The sequence below is a fragment of the Calypte anna genome, chromosome 24, assembly GCF_003957555.1.
Source record: "Calypte anna isolate BGI_N300 chromosome 24, bCalAnn1_v1.p, whole genome shotgun sequence".
Lineage (NCBI taxonomy): Eukaryota > Metazoa > Chordata > Aves > Apodiformes > Trochilidae > Calypte > Calypte anna.
The window spans coordinates 76469-93610 of NC_044269.1; the positions used below are offsets into that span (position 1 = coordinate 76469).

Genomic DNA, 17142 nt, shown 5'->3' on the forward strand with positions numbered 1-17142 from the left:
TGACTGACACAGCCCCCTTTATCTTGTGAGAGTGAACTGAGGTGCAGGGTTACACGAGAACAGTGGTGCAAAACAGATGAACAGAGGGCTTGCAAGAAGACAGGGCTTCTAATCTGCACACCACCTCACCTGGATGAAGTCTGGGAAACGTTTTTTGCAGGTGGGGCAGGTGAAATAACCATCACTGACATGGATGGCCACATGGTCTTTAAGCAGATCCAAGCGGTCAAAGGACTCAGGACAGAATATGCAGGAATATGTTTTCTGGTCCATGTGGAACTTCATGTGGCTCTCCAGAGCCCCACTGTTGATGAAGCCCTTGTTGCAGATGTCACAAGTCAGAGGGCAGTTCCCTTCCCGCCCATGGAAGCGCAGGTGCTGATCCAGTTTGTCTTTTTCCCGGAAAGCTTTCCCACACTGGAGGCATTTGAAGGGGCGGAAGGATTTCCGTATGAAGAGGTGCTGAAGAGCTGCATTCTGGAAGAAATTAAAGACACTTTTAGCTTGTGTTAATATGTACAGGTTCCACATTCCAGTATTTCCCAGATTCTGAACTTCGCGTTTCCCAGATTCCACGCTTTGCGTTTTCCTGATTCCGACCTTAAAATAAATAAGTAAATAAATAAAAAGCTTTTGCATTCTAGATACTGTCTGCTCCTGGCAGAAGGGGAGGCTGTGGCAGACAGATGGTGAGATACACCTGCAGCTACACACTGGGTTAGCACAGCACAACCCAGGAGCTTCCTCTCCAATCCCTGTTTTCTGATGATTGAGCCAACCTTTGCCTTTACAGTAGCATTTATCTGTAAAAAACCCCAAAATCCTGTCTGAAGTGCAGACTTGGGCCTGAGAAAAGCTGCAATTCCAGCTGATTTTTGAGCCTGGGTTACTAATTCAGCCACCAGACAAAAGAAGGGGGAGCTAGTGCCCTGTCTGGAGCAGGGCTTACAAAATTCCACAGCCCTTCACAAACTCCTGCACCCAATGTCACCCCAGAGGTGTGCAGCAGGGGGGTAGGATTGCCTGGAAAACTTGTGGTGGAAAAGGAACTCAAGAGATGGATGTTCTTATCAAAAAGAGCAGAGTTGCAAACCATTCTGGCAGGGGCAGAATGGCAGGTTTGTAAGAAGGTGTAAGCAATTCAGTGGTCTTTGCCATTTAGCATTTATCACGTGCAAGCACCTAAAAAAGCAGAAGATACATAAGAGACAAAGACACCAGTGCCAAACAGAGGAACTCTGGCAGGTTCTGTTGTCTACTCAAAGATTCATGGATTTTGCACACTTGAAATTGCTTTTCTTGGTTTGCAAGAGACTTTAAGAAGACTGCAAATAGGCTTAAGGTGTGTTGTATAGATATTAATTTCAAAATCTAACACCTTAGGCTGCTCTTCTCTTTCTCCACCCCTTCTGTGTACAATTCCTCTTCTCAGTCCCTGTTTTGGTGTGTGTTTTCTCTCAGTCTACTTTTCCTGAAATATTTTGTGATCTTTGTTTCTTTTCTCCCCTTCAGTCCTGACACCAGCACTGCCAGCTGGTTCTGAGAAAGAAGAGTTAGGAACTTTTATGCTGGAATGAGAGAACAATCTGGGAACCCTATGAAATGCAGTGCCAAGAGATTAAATTAGCAAACCTGAGTGATCCTTTTCCCCATCTGAACTGCAGAGGGAAACCTACACCTTCATTCCAGGACAAGTAACAGGAAATCAAGTGTTCTGCTATAAAAAAAAAAAAGCCAGCCATTTCATAGAGGGGCCCCAAGTGAGCCCTCCCATGAATTCTCATCACCTCCATTATCCATTTTACAAATGAAGAAGGGGAGATAATGGCAAATAGACAGAGCTGCTCTAAGTCACACCCTGAGGTAGAAAGATCAGATGTGCTGTGTAAAGATTAATGTGTTGCTGGGAGTCTGGAGTCTGTAATTGACCCCTGAACATCAGGGACATGCTAAAAAAAACAAAGAGCTGAAGAGATGCACTTCAAGTTCTTCACTCCACTGTTGCTGTACTTTGCTATTTGTAGCCCCCAACAACCTGACTGGTCAGATGGCAGCAGGCCAGACCTCTAAACCATGGAAATCAACAGTCTCATTGTTACCTCAAGGGCTACAAGAAGTGTGAAATGTTTTACTGCTCTTTGGTTAGCTAAACTATCACCTAAAAAACCAGAAAAAGATAATTAAGTGTTGTCTCATTGACTGATAACACTGATCCTGTGCAACAGCTGCATAAACAAATCCTCCAAAACTTCAAGATGCATATTGAAAGTGTTTTGGCCAAGCAGTTTACCTTAAATTTGCAATTAACCAGTATGAAGAGAAGTAGAACAACACAAATTGTTATTCAGGTTACACTTCTGGACATTGGTTGCTTGAAGAATAACAAATGTGACAATTTCTGATGCAGGGTCAATCAGGAAACACTACCCAGAAGCTGGACAAACCAGGGAAGGTGATGTTGTTATGTACCATTTCATTAGATACAGCAAAAACCCAACGAAGCAAAAAACCAAACCAAACCTACCTGCAGCTCCAGCTGAGCAGGCAGCATTGAGGGAGAGAAAAATACTTAATGTTATGCAATGGACTTTAAAACAGAAGCTTGGACTTCTGCAATAGTCACGCTTCTGTGGGCCACTACAAGGGCCAGCTCTTCCAGCTACAGCTGACTCTTTACTTAGGCAAAACTCCTTTGAGGTTTTTGCCTCAGGAAACATAAAGTAGATCTTCAAGGTTTACCCTGGAGTTAATAACTGCCTGAGGGGAGTTAAAGGGCAAAGATAAAATCCACAGATAATCTTGAAGGTGTTTTGTGACCTTTCGTGTTTTCTGGGAGTTGATGAACAAGCATGTAACCATGCACTGCAGAGCCACAGTGAGAATGAAATGCTTTTAGCAGCAGGGAATAATTAGGGCAGAATGGCAACAGGATAAAGATTAGAAGAGTGAAAAAGTCAAGGAGTAGAGACTTTTTTTTAACCTCTTCTTACTGTTTGTACTCTGTTATACAACCGGTTGCATTTCTTTCAGCACGAAGGAAATGACTGTGCTTTCCAAATCCTACCCCTGCCAGTTCCTTCCTCTGAGTAAAGCAGTTACCTACACAAAGGACAGTTTAGGATCAGGTCCACATTAAATAAAAAAAAAAAAAGCAAACAACAAAGGCAACTTGAAAATGCAGATGTTCCTGGGATCTGCTCATAGACGCTCTGGACGCTGCCAAGAACTGAGTTAAAAACAAATATTCACTTTGGCTGCAGAACACAACATTCCTCTAATTTGTTACAAGAATATCTTGACAGGTGAGTGTATCTCCTTTCAATCCTAAGAACATGATAGCCATATTTAAGGTCTGACCTCCAAGGAAGCTCCACAGGCTCTAAAGCAAATGATGAAAAATTAACTGATCCTGTAAGAACTTAAACCCTGGGGGCACCAGAGATCAGTGCCCCATGAAAGCACTCAGTGTACCACTGCCAAGGTTCAAACCTTGCAAAGCAAGGTTTAAACCTCTGAAATCAAGGCTTAAACCTTGGAAAAATGCAAGTAATTCACAAAGAATTACTGTTCTTATGACAACTGAACCCTAGGTAACTAGAGCTACATTGGACTCATATCATAACCACAAGTCCAGACTTCTTCTCCCTCACCTATGGAAGTGAATGATGCAAACATCTCAAAACCAAAAGTTTGCTTACGTGAAGTGCTTGTTATGAGAAGAAGGTGCAGTGAGGAACTGAGCTGAATGGGTGCTCAGAGTGTGCTAGAGCTTGCTGTGATTTTTCAATGCTTAAAAAAATATCCTTGCTGGTTTCCTCTTATCTGGATGCTCCCAGCCTGACACAAGATGGAAAGGTGCTGCCCAACCATCCGTCTGCCATTCTGCCAGTGCCCCTCTCCTGAAACATCTCCAGGACTCTGCTGGACACCAGCTGTCAAATGCATGGGATGTTAAGGAGATTTGGAGACACAAACATGTCACCAAGGACTAAACCACCACTGCACTCCTCTCAGCTGTCACCTGTTTGTCAGGAATTTCCAGAGAACAGAAGCAAAATCAGAAGACAGGGAAATAATTTCAGCATTTCTATTTCTTACTAAACTATTTGAGAATAACTTAAGTTCACCTCTTGTGTGGGCAACACTTTCTTTTGCCATCACATCCAGGGCTCTTCTTTTGAGTGAGGAAGCTGTGCCATGCCACAGGCAATGCTCCTTCCTGCCAAAAACTCAGCATCTTTGTGCACTGTGATGCCCTTTTCAAAGCACTCAGTAAAAATCACCCAAGCTTTAACATAGGAAAAATCAAATTACTGGTAGGAACTTGTCATTCAGAGAGTGCAAGCATTTTATATGGCTAAACCCTCTGTGGTCTTAAAGGGTCCGAGCCAAATTCTTCTCTCAAGACAGGCCGCTGCATTTATGGGGTAATCACTGCTGGGCTTGCATATATTGCTGTAAACAGAGAGCAACATTTGGCTCAAAATCTTCCTATACGGAACAGTTATTCAACTCTTTCCTAATCCTGTCTCAATTCCCTAAAAATGAAGTCTTACCCTGACCGCAGCTGTTCCCTTCTGTAATCAAAATTTTACACATGGAATAAAAAGAAAAAAAGATTTTAGGCTAAATAAACCAATCTCACGGTTACATGGCCTGAAGGATTATTTGCTTGAATCATTTCCCTCCCACACAGAGGGGAGAAAAAACAGCTCACCCTGTAGACACAAAGCTCAGGCTCAAAGCATTTGCTGTTGGTACAGAAAGCTCTTAGCACAGGTTTACATCTCCAAGACAGGCAGGTTTTCTACCCCAAGAAAGGATTTTATCACTAAATATCATCATCATCATCATCATCAACTCAGTGAATCTGAACTGAGGTCCTGGTTTCTTTTTGGCAACTGTTTGCAAGGCAAGAGTTCTGAGAGGCACAGATGGTGCTGTGAACAAGTCATTAGTCTGTGCCACAATCCCAGGATTCAGCCGGCTGTTTGAAGCACTGCTGCTTGCCAGCTTGGAGGAACTGTGTTTCCATGGAAGGATTACTGTGCTGGCATTGACTCAGCTCCAATCAGTGACCAGTTCCCACTAGCATCTCATGAGATACCAATTCCTTCCCTGAGATTTCTCCCCCTCTCAGAAAAACCTCTAGGAACGAGACCTGTCCACGCAGGATTTGGAAACGGATACCACCAGCTTTGTCCTGGCGAGGCAGGTCCAACCTTCTCTGGGTGACAGCAGATGAAGTGGCTGAGAGAAGACATGAGCCACCATCCTCTTTTGCTTACCCTGATCCTCTTGGCTCTCCTCATGTCATCTGCTGTCATGGTGCTCTGGGGAGGCACCGTGCTCTCCTCCTGCTGCTGGGGTTGGATTTGGAGGGGGTGGTTTTCAAACGGCTGCTCCAGTGCAGACTGTGTCTCGGAGGGCACTGGAGTCTGTTCCTGCTGCTCCAACCCGTTGAGGGTGGCTTGGCCAGCAGCCTCATCAAACTGCCCCTTGCTGGAAAAATGCAGCAAGTCCTGAAATTGCAAACCACACAGCCAGTGATTACTCCCCCCACCCACTGAGAAGTGCTTTGATAACACTCAGCAGACAGCAGGATTTCTAAACGGAGCATCAAAAAGTGGAAACAAAATGTTCCTTCTCTGATCCTTCCACCCCTGCTGTGTCCCACTGAGCCTCCCAGCAGATCACCTCCACCTGCAGCAACAATGTGCAGAGAAGCAGTGAATCTGTGCTGCAGGGAGGTGACTTTTGGCCATAGTGTTGTCTGAAGGGACACGAGACAATTTAAATAACCCAAACAAGTTGTTCTGCACTCCTGGCTCTCTCTGCTCTGACCAGAGATGATCTAAGTTGGCCTGGGTGAAATCTGATGCCTGAATGGACTGGCACAGAGCAGGGAAAGCAGAGAATTCATCTCCTTGAAACCGTTGTCACTTTGAAACATTATCATGTGTTGTGATGCAGTTGTCTCCTCCATCTTCAATGAACTAGATGGAGTGCTGAGCTGGAGAGTGACAAATGAGATCATTACACTGTGCACTGTGTGTTTTGCTATCCAGTTTCCAAGCTCTGCATACTCTCATCTGCCCAGCTGCATACATCACTTATATTTATCAAACAAAGCTGTTTTCCTCCTTTTTTGCCATTAGCATAAAAGAGAGGGCAGGGTGTTGGGAGTAGGATGCCAAAAATCTACATTATTGCTGTATGAATTCCAGTAACTCCTCTGGGATGGAATCCTCTTGGATTACAAGAGGAAAAAAAACATAGATCCTTCCCTTGACACCACTTAATGGAACTAAGGAAATTTAAAAGCACAAAGTAGGAAACAGAGTGCCAAAAGTATATCAGCTCAAGGCTGGTACTGTCAAAGGACAAAAGCAGGTGTGGGAGAAATAACAGTGAGGTGCCAGGAGTGCAGCTGTTATAAAGCATGAATTCTAACCCAGACAGACACTTAGCAGAGCAATTTACCAGTGAAATGTCCAGTTGTGGTCTAGGTGGCAAGTTCCCATGCTTGCTGACACTAAACTGTGCTCACAGCCTCCTGGGTCTCAAGTTCTCAGGCAGGTGAACTCCTGCCCTGTCTCTCCAGAGTTAAGAGTCTGGGAAGAGCAATATGCTTGCTTGTCCAAATGAAGCTGGCTCGTGTCACATCAGCTTGCAAAGAGGGTGAACTCCCAACCATCTGCACTTAATGCAACATTTAAGGCAATTCTGCAAGCTCAGAAAATGAGCAGCAGGCCTTCACAGGCAGCACACAACATTCCCTCCCTCTGAGTCAGCACTGAACTGTGACCCAAGGAGATGCCAGAAAAAAAATTATCACTCCACTTATCAGCTTTCAGCTAAGTCATAAAACAGAGCCACTGATCCCTTGTGACACCCTCTGTGAAAGGAGCTGGTGGTAGCACAAGCGTGGTCAGCAGCAGAGAATTTAGCATTTTACTTCACTAAATGCATTACACAAGGTCCCTCCAGAATATAACCAAGAGCTATGAGCAAAAGATCATTTTGCACTAATGCCTACAGGAGATCCTTTTGTTAATATTAAACCATCATAAAGAATCATAGCTCAAACTGATTTAATTCTACCAGCAACAGTTATAAGAGCAGTCTCTGACCTCACATTCCAGAAAGGACAACTATGAACCTAAATTCCCATTACAGTTTTACTGTCTAATTAGTTTTGTGATGCTACTAAACTGCTGCAATAATCTATCTCCTTGCTAAGTGCTTTGGGATGAAAGCTGCTGTAGAAATGCAAGTTATTTCAGAGTTTTTCTAGAAGCCAAGTAGCATACCTCCCTGACCAAAAAATCACTGCTAGAAAATCAAGAATCACTTGAGTATAAATCCAAAGCACACCCTCACTTTGCACCGATGCTCCAAACGCTTTTAGTCAAGAGTTTTCATCCCACATGGTATTCTGGTATTCTTTTTCCCTTCCTCCTCATTCCCCAAAATATACCTGTGTCCCTTCTTCACATTTTTCCCCATTTTCACTGGTTACTTCCAGACGTATGAATTTGGGAGGGCGCCCCGGGCGTCTCCCTGGTCCAAACCTCCTCTTCCCTCGCCCACGACCTCGGCCTCTGGCTCTGCAGAACACATAGTGCTCCAGGTTAGAGACAAAAAAAAAAAAAAAAAAAAAAAAAAAAGATGGATTTGGAATCTCCACTTATTTTATGCATTCTTTCTTTCTCTGTAGCACTGTTTGTTCAACTCAGTAACAATGGCCTGCAGTAAATAACAAAACCTGAAGAAATCCTGCCAGGAAAAAAAATAGGGTGCTGGCTGGTGTCTGAGAAATCAGAGTCCTGAACACATTAAAATTTATGTCAGTAATTATGGGGCTGAGAGGACCACTGGCTTCTAGCAAGTCCTCTGCCATGGCAACTCCCCTACCTCCAACACCCAAGTGTGCTGGAAAGCATTTTCAGCACGATGGAACAAATGCTCAAGGAAACCAATTTAAAACCAGAAGCTGTAACAAGCCTCCCCAAAAAAGACACTTAGCTCTGATGTCAGGCAGTCAACTGACAAGAAAACAGCAGCCTAAGTGGCACCAGGGTCTTGTTTGTGCTCTCTGATGGATGTGTGTAGGTTCAGTTTTTAAGGGGTCAGGGTGAACTATCTTGCCAGCCCTAGAAATCTTGCTCTCCAAGCTCTGTATCTGCACACATCTGAGGAGCATCAGCGTTTCAATACTGTGGTATTAAAATCTTGCCATTTTTTAAGTCGTTGGCAAACAATAAACCAAACCAAAAGTCTCACCAGTTTCAATGGGGTATTTATTTCCCTCAAGCTACTTCTCTGGACATGTCTTTTACAACGTGGTGCCATATTCTTACCTTCTGGTGTTGAGCCACCCTCTCATGGGTACACAGGTTGATCAGTAAGATCTGTAGGGTGAAGACCCTGCCTCCTGCAAGTTTGAGGAAGGCCTGTAGTGACACACAGACAAAACTAAAGCTTCCAGTACCTGCTGAAGAAGTCCAGCTTCTCATCATGGGAGTTGAGGTGCTGCTGGAGCTGCTCTGAGCTCATGAAACGCCGGTTGCACTCGTAACAGGGCCAGTTCTTCTCCTGCTCTCTGAGAACTGTGTGCAAGTGGGAATGTCAGGAACAGCATTTCAGTCACCACCAATTAAACACCCCATTTCCCCCACTCCTCAAGCTTTTCTGTCCTCTGTGGGCCATATTTCTCTCCCCTGGAGGTTGGACAGACTGCAGAATCCCCAGCACTACTCTGTTCAGTTTTGCTTTCACCCCCTCCACACTGTGGCACGACTGGAGCTCATCACAGGAAAACAAAAAGATCTCTGGGGACAATACCCATGGAGTACTCACACTGCTTCAGCTTCAGGGAGATTTTAAAACATATCCTTGCATGGAAGAGCCCCTGTGGGATTGTGTCTCTGGCATAAATTACAGGAGGACAAGAGAATCCTCCCAATCTAAAGCAATTGCACCTCAGTTTATTACAGATTCCATTTTTACCTTTATTACATCAGGTATAGACACACACCTCCTTCCAGCAGCAACTTACTGCTTCCCAGAAACGGAGGCAGATGGTTAAATTATTGTTAAATTGTCCAAGTTAGCAGAAACAAGTCTCAGTAACACAACCTAGATCTGCTTTAACTTAGCACAGCAGAAATTTGGGAGCACTGAATAGGCCCAAAACTTAAGTGCAACACCCTACCACCACCCCACTGCAAAAAAAACAGAGCAGAAGAGGCCAAGTTACCTTTCCTTTCCTCCTCAGATATGTCATGGATCTTCTGGTTCACAAACTCTGCATAAGAGGCAGCATACCACACCTGCAGCAGGAATACAAGGTAACAGAACCCTTAGATGGAACCAGAACTAAGGGGAATTCACTCGAAAATGGTTTTTAAGCAATATATTTCCTCCACTTGCCTCAACCACTGACTTTCATTGCTCTTTTCATCCTCAATAATAAAGTCTGATGAGATCAATATGCCCCCACTGAGGAATAAAGGAGCTTTGCTCAGAAAGCATATCCATTTAATTTTAAGGTATAGCTTCCTAATATGAATGTTAATCTCACACATGGCTACCAGCAGCTCTAAAGGAAAGGAGATTAATCTCCTTCAACCCAACCGTATGATTGTGAAGGACACGTGTCAGCAGAGTGCTGCTACTTGTTGGACCAAAATAAATGGTTTTGAACTCAGGGGATTTGCCATTTCTTTCCTGCTCTCTTTACAACAGGCAACACCCTCCACAAAAACTCATTTAAAATGTTTCTGAACTTCTGAAGAAGTGGAGCAACCTGGACCTGCTTCCCAAAACAAAGAGCTGCCAGGCTGCAGCATTCTGGTCTCACTTTCATTATAGGAGAATTTTAGGAAGCCTTCAGCAGAACCACAGGAGGCACAAAGTTGACTGGAGCCTAAAATCAGATGCCCACATTTCACTGAGAATTCTTGCGTGATTTCTCATTTTAATCTTATTTTAAAGGTTCAATTTTATAAAAAGATTTCTTAAAAAGAGGCACAAACAGATCTGCAGCATGAAAACTCTGGGCAAGTTTAAAATTGTAGCAGGCCACATCTTTAACTCTTCCAAAGAGTCACTAACAGGAACATGTTACTTGGAAAAGATCTCACTAGGTGGACAAGGAGAACTCCTGGACTACTCACCTGTCACACAATCTAGAAGTTCTCAGTTTTAATTGATGCTCCTTGCCCAATCTGTAGACAAAATTCTTATGAATGCCCTACATGCATTTGGGGAAGAAAACTCTTTACAGAGCCTAGATAATTCAATTATCAAGCCAATGTTACTCCAAAAAGAAAAAAACTACTAAAAGCTGAAGCAAGAGAGATGGTGCTTCTATAGGCAGGTCTGTCCAGATTTAAAGTCTAATTTCAAATTGATTGAAAACATTTTGAGAAAATGATGTTTGGTTACAGTTAAAACTGATGAACAAGGTTTCTAGTGATTCAGTTTAAACAAATGAAAGGACCGATTCCAGAGAAACCAAAAATCCTACTCCTAATAATCTGCAAGAAGTGTACAAGAAGGCTTTCGCCCTGGTTTAGTTAAGTGTGGTTAAAACCTTTTTTTTGTTGTTGTTAAATGCTTGAAATTTACATGCAGGAAGATACTTGAAGAACAAACAATTTCCTGTTTCTTGGTTATCCCCAGCTCCCCCAAAGTTGCTGAAAACAAAGGCCATCTCAGCCAGCCACTGCTGCTTTGAGCTCAAAGTAATCAATACATTTTTTTGAGGAAACAAAAAGTAACTCACAGGGAAGTCACAATATCCTTTATCATTTTCCACATGCAAAGTTTCAAAAGTTCCAGGAAAGCCAGGTAAAGTGAGAGACCACATTCACTTAAGGCACCAGAAAACAAGTCAAAGGCACACAGGACTAACTGGAAAGGGCATCCAGAACTAAAAAGAATAAGACTGCTGCAATAAAAATTAGATTGCATCAGCAAAATACATGCAGTGTAAAGCATGACAGTGACAGTCAAACAATTACATACTCTTATTTTAACACTTCCTCATTATATACCTGACTCAAAGCTTATTTAAAATTCCCTGCTTTACTGACCTCAGTGACATCTGATTCAGGTCATCATGTGTGTTTTTTTTTTTTATCAGAATAAAAAAAATGCCTTCAAGCTATTTCCAGCAATCATTTCTGGCACTTGGAGATGGACCTATTGGGTGGCAACTCCAAGATTTGATTTCATTAGCAGAAAAACAAGTCACAGAACACGAGCAATGCCATACCTTGAGTTCCTGCTTGGGCTCCACGTTTTTAATGGTTGTGTAATAAATATGGTGGCCATACTGATAGGCTACCAGGTTCTGCTCCAAATGGTTCTGAGCTGGACGCACAAACATCATCCAGTTACAAAGAGCCTCACTGGAAAGTTCAAACCACAGGTCCTCTTGCAAATCTCTGTCTTTTCTGTCACCCTTATCAAGGGAAACCTGTAGCAAAAGCCAATTACATGAGACTGTAACTGCCTGGAATGAGTTTCTGAATTTATTCTACACTTTTACATCAGGATAGCAATGAAGGCAAAGCTAATTTTCTCTCTTGGCTTCCAGAATCAGGCAGCACTTAGAAAAATAGTTAAAAGCAGGTAGATTTAACTAGGGAGACCCACTTCTTCATTTCCTGACTTGTAACATTGCATCAGGCTGGTCACAACTTCCATGGCAGCCACTGGCCAGTGCTACTAAGACTGGACCTTATCTCCAGCAAATAAAGGACCAATCCCTGTAATGAAACCAGCAAATAAATGGATAACAGTCAAATCTGTTAAGCCTCTGACCAACATCTTGGCTTGAGGAAAGGGAGAGAAACCTCTCCCCTGCATTTTGTGGGGGAGAGGAGGGAAAGGGGAAGAAAAGTATTTTTAACTTAAGTTACAACATGACACAATAACGGCTGCAAAACATCCTCAGTTGGGGGGGGGCTGCTATTTTTACATCCAGCTGCTGTTTCAGCCCATGTGAGAGTGATTCACAGCACTTCATGTTAAGCCCTATGCATCATGATACCAGAATATTCACCACTACCATTGTGTCTCCCTGAAAAAGAGCAGATTTCAAGCCATCTGGGTATTCTGGAGTTACATCTGGAGACACAAGTATGTCAAGAACATCTCCAGAGAAGTCACTCAAGGCAGAGCCCCAAAGGCATGGAAAAACAAAACAACACAAAGCTTAAGGACACATTGATCCTCTCTCTTTCATGCACACCCCCCTCTTACCTTCAGATGGATGTAGCAGTCTTTGAGCTCAGCCTGTCTAACCAGGGGCCCTTCCACAGGTCCGAACTGCGTGCGCTTTGGGATGCGCCTTTTGGAGAAGACCCCTCCCAAAAATCTGTCTATGTAGAGCACCAAGGGGAGGCTGGCCCTTGCCCTGGTCAGCACAGGCCTGTTTGGGATGGGATGCAAAGGTCCATGCTTTGGACACACGGAGGGATGTGCGTTATTGCACTCTTCACACCCTGCAACACAAAGTCAGAGGGGACAGGGCTGTCAGGCAGCCATCACACAGCAGCTCAGAGCAGTCTCTCTCTAAACACCTTTGGGGAACACTGATTCCAATAATCTATCTACATTTTAAAACATGAAGGGAGAGCAGCCTCCTACACCATGAAGAACAAAGCAGCTCAGAGACCCCACCTAAGATAGAATCTCGTTTTTTTAGCTCAAGTCTGAATTATTTGGTATAAAGAGGTTTAATAATTCCTGCTAAAATCTGAAGGATTTTTCCACTTAGAAGGGACGGGGGAAGAAAATCAACTGGAAAAGGGAGGGGAAAGAAAAAATGGGAAGGCAACTAAGAGACAAGATGCTACTTCATATGCTTACATAAATCATTGGGATCAAAGGGTCGAGGTGGATCTGGATCCCATTCATCCATGTCAGTGTCTTCCCCTTCTTCGTCCTCATCTTCATCCTCATCATCTTCCTCTTTTGGTTCCATCCTTCCCATTTGATTCTGCAGAGGTGCTAGTGGGTCAGAACCATCCACTGCCTCCATAGGAGGTAAGACCTGGTTATGCAGTGGTAATGATGCCTGAGGAGAGAATTCCCAACAACTGATCAGAGTTGACTCACAAGGACAAAGAGCCTGACGAGGATGAGCAATGATAGCTCCTGCTAGTCTACCCTTTCTGCTTCTTCTGGTCATGAAAAGAAGGACAAGGGAAAGTGAAGTGACATGATAAACAACTGCTGAGGGATGGTTTGCATCACTGCTGCTGACAGCCTCACACAGGACAGCTCTGTGTCACCTTCTACCTCTGCCCCATCAAGGACTGACTTCTCAGGAGAGAAGAAACTGATCAGAAAAGTTCTGGACCCTCACAGAAGGTCTGTAACAAAGCCCAGGCTTTGCAGAAATTATCTAGAGCCCTAAGCTGTATTTTAACTTCTTCTGTATAAGTGAGAGAACCCTGCACTCTGGCACATGATTTTTTCTCAAGACAGGGGCTAGAGACAAACTATCAAATATGGAGACATGGAAGACTGTTAAGGGCCTGGTGTTTTTAATTTTCAAGTCAATCCCTTTCTTTCCCTACAAAAGAACCCAAACAAAAACCCACAAAACCCAACCAAAAACTAATTGAAGGGCATGGCAGAAAACACCCCATCACCCTGAAAAAAAAAAAAGCTGCCTGAAAAGCCTGGCAAGAAAACCCGGGGGGATGTCATCAGTCCTTTGTGACAGTGTTACACCTCCTGTCAACTTTGCTTTTCAAAGCTGAGAGGAGCATTTTAAGAGTGGCTGCTCAAGACAGAGCAGGAATAGGTTTCTGTAGAATAGGTTTGTCAGTGGATGTGATCTCTCCCTCAAAAAAAATAAAATAAAATTAAAAACCCCCCAAAAAACAGAACAAAAACCAAACAACCCCACACGTGAGAAGATGAAGGACAGTACAAATCTGTGCTGCAGCTCTCACCTCTCCTCCCAACACCCCTCAGACATTTTTTCACCACCTGAGACAATGGATCAATGAAAGAGTGTGCTGGTACATGGAAAAGAAAAGGGTGCCTGGCACAACTTACTCTATCTGCTTGTGGCCCCTGCTCCAGAGCCATTTGCTGGGGGGATTCGGCAACGTTGCCGAGCACGGAGAGGTTGGTGGGATTCATGCTCTGAGCAGCAGCAGGCAAGAGCACAGTGACCTAAAATTATAGGCACTCATTTTAGCACTGCATCATTTCCACCACTCACCGACACACAGGCAGGGCCCTGCATGTAAAACTCCCTGGAGTCCTAAAACGGGGCAAAAATTGTTGTGTTTTAAGGATTTTTGGGTGTTTTGTTTTGGTTTTTTTTAAGTAGGGAGAAGGGGCATGGGCAAATGCTGCAGCCCCAGTAAAAAAAGGGAAAGGCTTCTAAACTGGGTCCAGATTTTTTGGCTTTCCTGTCTCCCACTCTGGCTATTAATTAAGAAGATGCACGAAGAAGAGATGTGAGGATCTCTTTAGCTCTTGGTAAAATCAGTTATTTGGGGTCTCTTTCTCTTCTATATCCAAGTTTACCTTTTTCCTTAAAAAAAAAAAAAAAAAAAGTTAAGAAGGGTAAAAGCACCTCCTCTTTCTGTCCATCTCTCTTTTTCTCAAGCCAACCAAGACACATTATGAAAAGAAGATGGTGCATTGACCTCACTGGAAGGTCAGGCACTCAGTTATTTTTTCTTTACATTATTTGGTCAGACTACACACTTTTGGTTGTTTCATAGTAATTTTTTGTGCAGTAACAAGAAAATAAACTCATATTACCATACTGCTCCCATCCAAAGCAGAATTAAGATCCTACAGATCACCTTTCCTGTCTTTGGTTTCCTGCTTATCTGTACAGGAACTGGCACTGTTATCCTGCATGACTTTTCATCCTTCTCTACAGCTGACATCAAGTGGCTTCCAGTTTGTGCCTCTGACTATTAAACAGCTTTTATGCTAAAATTAAATCTCCTGCCCCACTGCAGAGTGTTTAATAAATATCAGATAAAACTGATAACAGCAAATTGTGCCAACAGTGAAGGAGCAGGCGAGGAAACACACAACAAAAGCAGACAGACAGACCCGAGGCTTCACATCTAGTTGTTTCGTTGAAAGAGTAATCCATGAAACTGCTCAAAAACTCCAGCAAATAAGACTTGAGGGAACATATGACAGAGAGGAGGAAATGGCCAAGATGACAGCTGAACCAAGCTGTCTGGTATTGGCATTTCTGATGCCAAGTGGCAGCAGCAAAAGCATCATTATGCCATGGCACACCTCCAGGTCTGCCAGCAATGAGAGGTTCACACACACTTGGGTCTATTTGTACCTCAAAATGAGGTATTTCCTACCACTAATCACACTTCCAACAGAACCTTGCTTCCACTACCATGTCAGGCACTGGGAGGGACACAGGTATTATTTCTCAACCCATTTCTATTTATTTTTAAGATAAAAAGAGCTTTAATTACTATTTTCACTTCTGTTGTCAGTTCAGAGATGTCCCTCAGGAAATGCTGATGGAAAAACACCTGGGAAGGTGTTTTACATCCCTACTGAGGGAGCAACCATTCAGGAGCAAGCAGGAATCTGCTGGGATTGCTGGCAGACAGGGTAGGAAGGGAGGATGGGCTGAGGACACACAGACAAATGCTCCTGCCCTTGATCCTCAGAGTGGGAGAGGAACAGCACCCCAGCACTGCACAAGAAATCTCTATTTTTAATTAGAGCATGTATCTGTTAAATGAGCTTTAAAACAACTGGGTAGGATTTTGGGGGCTTCTTCATGCAGAGAAAATGATGTGGCAAAAATCCACTCCAGAGAACTGGGAGAAAACACATAACACCTTTACTGTCAGATTGTTCCCTGCCTGTGCCTCAACAGCTCAGGTCTTTTAGCATGAAGAAAAGATTTTCAGTGCACAATCAACCCTTCCCTATGCCCCAAGACTGTCAATTCCATGTTTTAATGACAGCATTAGTAATGATTCAGATCTAACACATCAATTCACACCCTCACCAGAGCAGCAGTGATTTTGAGACTCTCTGACAAGCAGAGAATTCAAACTAGAGCTGTAGATCTGGAACCACCTACACCTGGTTACCCCAAGGCAGTCCCGAAAGACACCACTGGAAGTTAACAACAAAACCTTTGCATCCATGACAGCTGAAAGAAGTCACCCAAACTTTGCAACAACGGGCTCTGATTTTGTTCTGTTCCTCACTCACTTCATGCTGGCAAGCACATCAGACCTGGGGTGCCCTGGTAAGGTAAGGGAGCCAGTAATTGAACTTCTGCAGGTTTTACAATTTATTTCCTGTGAAGTTTTTGGTAAAATGAGAAATTGATCCAGAATTTCTATCCTTTGAGAGCCTTTTATGAATTTAAAGGCATTTGGAACTTTCCAGATTTATATTTTAAAAAAGTCAGCTTGCTGATTTATTTAAAGGAGCACTTTTGCAAGATTTCTCATTTTATCTGGGGCAAAAAATCAGTATTTTGTTGAACATGAATAAAAAAAATAAATAAACTCTTCACTTTTCATTGCCATTCATTCACAAGCTAGCTGAGACAATAGTGTCTTTATGCTCCTGATGACTGGGATGACAGTAAATGACTGAAAGCTGCCAGTTGACAAATCCAGAGTTTGTCATGCTGTAGCATCACCACGTGTCCCTTCACCCCCAGTGACAGTTTCCTTACAGTGTCAGGCCCAAGGAAAACAGGGTCTCTCTTACCTGCTGGGTGGTGGCATCCTGCTGGACATAAGCCACTTGGGACGGATCTGTAAACAGAGTCTAGAGAGAGTGAAAAAGGTTTATCAAACAGGCTTTGGGGTTGGTTGCTTCTCAACTGACACAAAAATGTCCCTGCCACCAAGAAATGATCCACATTTGATGCTTTGCTAACTTCTCCTCTACCTCTTACCACAGCGAATTCAACTTACCCACGTGGAACTTACATGCAGAGAGATTAAACTAAAATTAGGCAGTGCTCCATGAAAAAGTAATATATTTATGAGGCACTTTTCATCTATATAAAGTGTTTCATAAGATTATTTTTTTATAATATCGCTCTGTCACTTGCTGAAATTCTGTGGAATGAAATTCAGCTGT

The 17142-nt window shown here is 43.3% G+C and overlaps 1 protein-coding gene across 8 annotated transcripts in view; it reads right to left on the reverse strand.

The window, feature by feature from the left end:
- The window catches only part of PRDM10 (PR/SET domain 10), a 43589-nt gene that overhangs the window by 13321 nt on the left and 13126 nt on the right, over nucleotides 1–17142 (reverse strand). For 7 of the 8 annotated variants that reach the window (XM_030464752.1, XM_030464748.1, XM_030464749.1 and 4 more), the window contains 10 exons: nucleotides 16765–16824; nucleotides 14086–14205; nucleotides 12886–13093; nucleotides 12277–12518; nucleotides 11285–11488; nucleotides 9263–9335; nucleotides 8495–8612; nucleotides 7481–7610; nucleotides 5289–5522; nucleotides 130–477 (listed from right to left, as the gene is read on the reverse strand). In XM_030464752.1, coding sequence (XP_030320612.1) covers nucleotides 130–477; nucleotides 5289–5522; nucleotides 7481–7610; nucleotides 8495–8612; nucleotides 9263–9335; nucleotides 11285–11488; nucleotides 12277–12518; nucleotides 12886–13093; nucleotides 14086–14205; nucleotides 16765–16824 — 1737 coding nt within the window. The remainder of the gene's footprint in view (nucleotides 1–129; nucleotides 478–5288; nucleotides 5523–7480; nucleotides 7611–8494; nucleotides 8613–9262; nucleotides 9336–11284; nucleotides 11489–12276; nucleotides 12519–12885; nucleotides 13094–14085; nucleotides 14206–16764; nucleotides 16825–17142) is intronic. The other variant, XM_030464753.1, reaches the window with a different exon arrangement.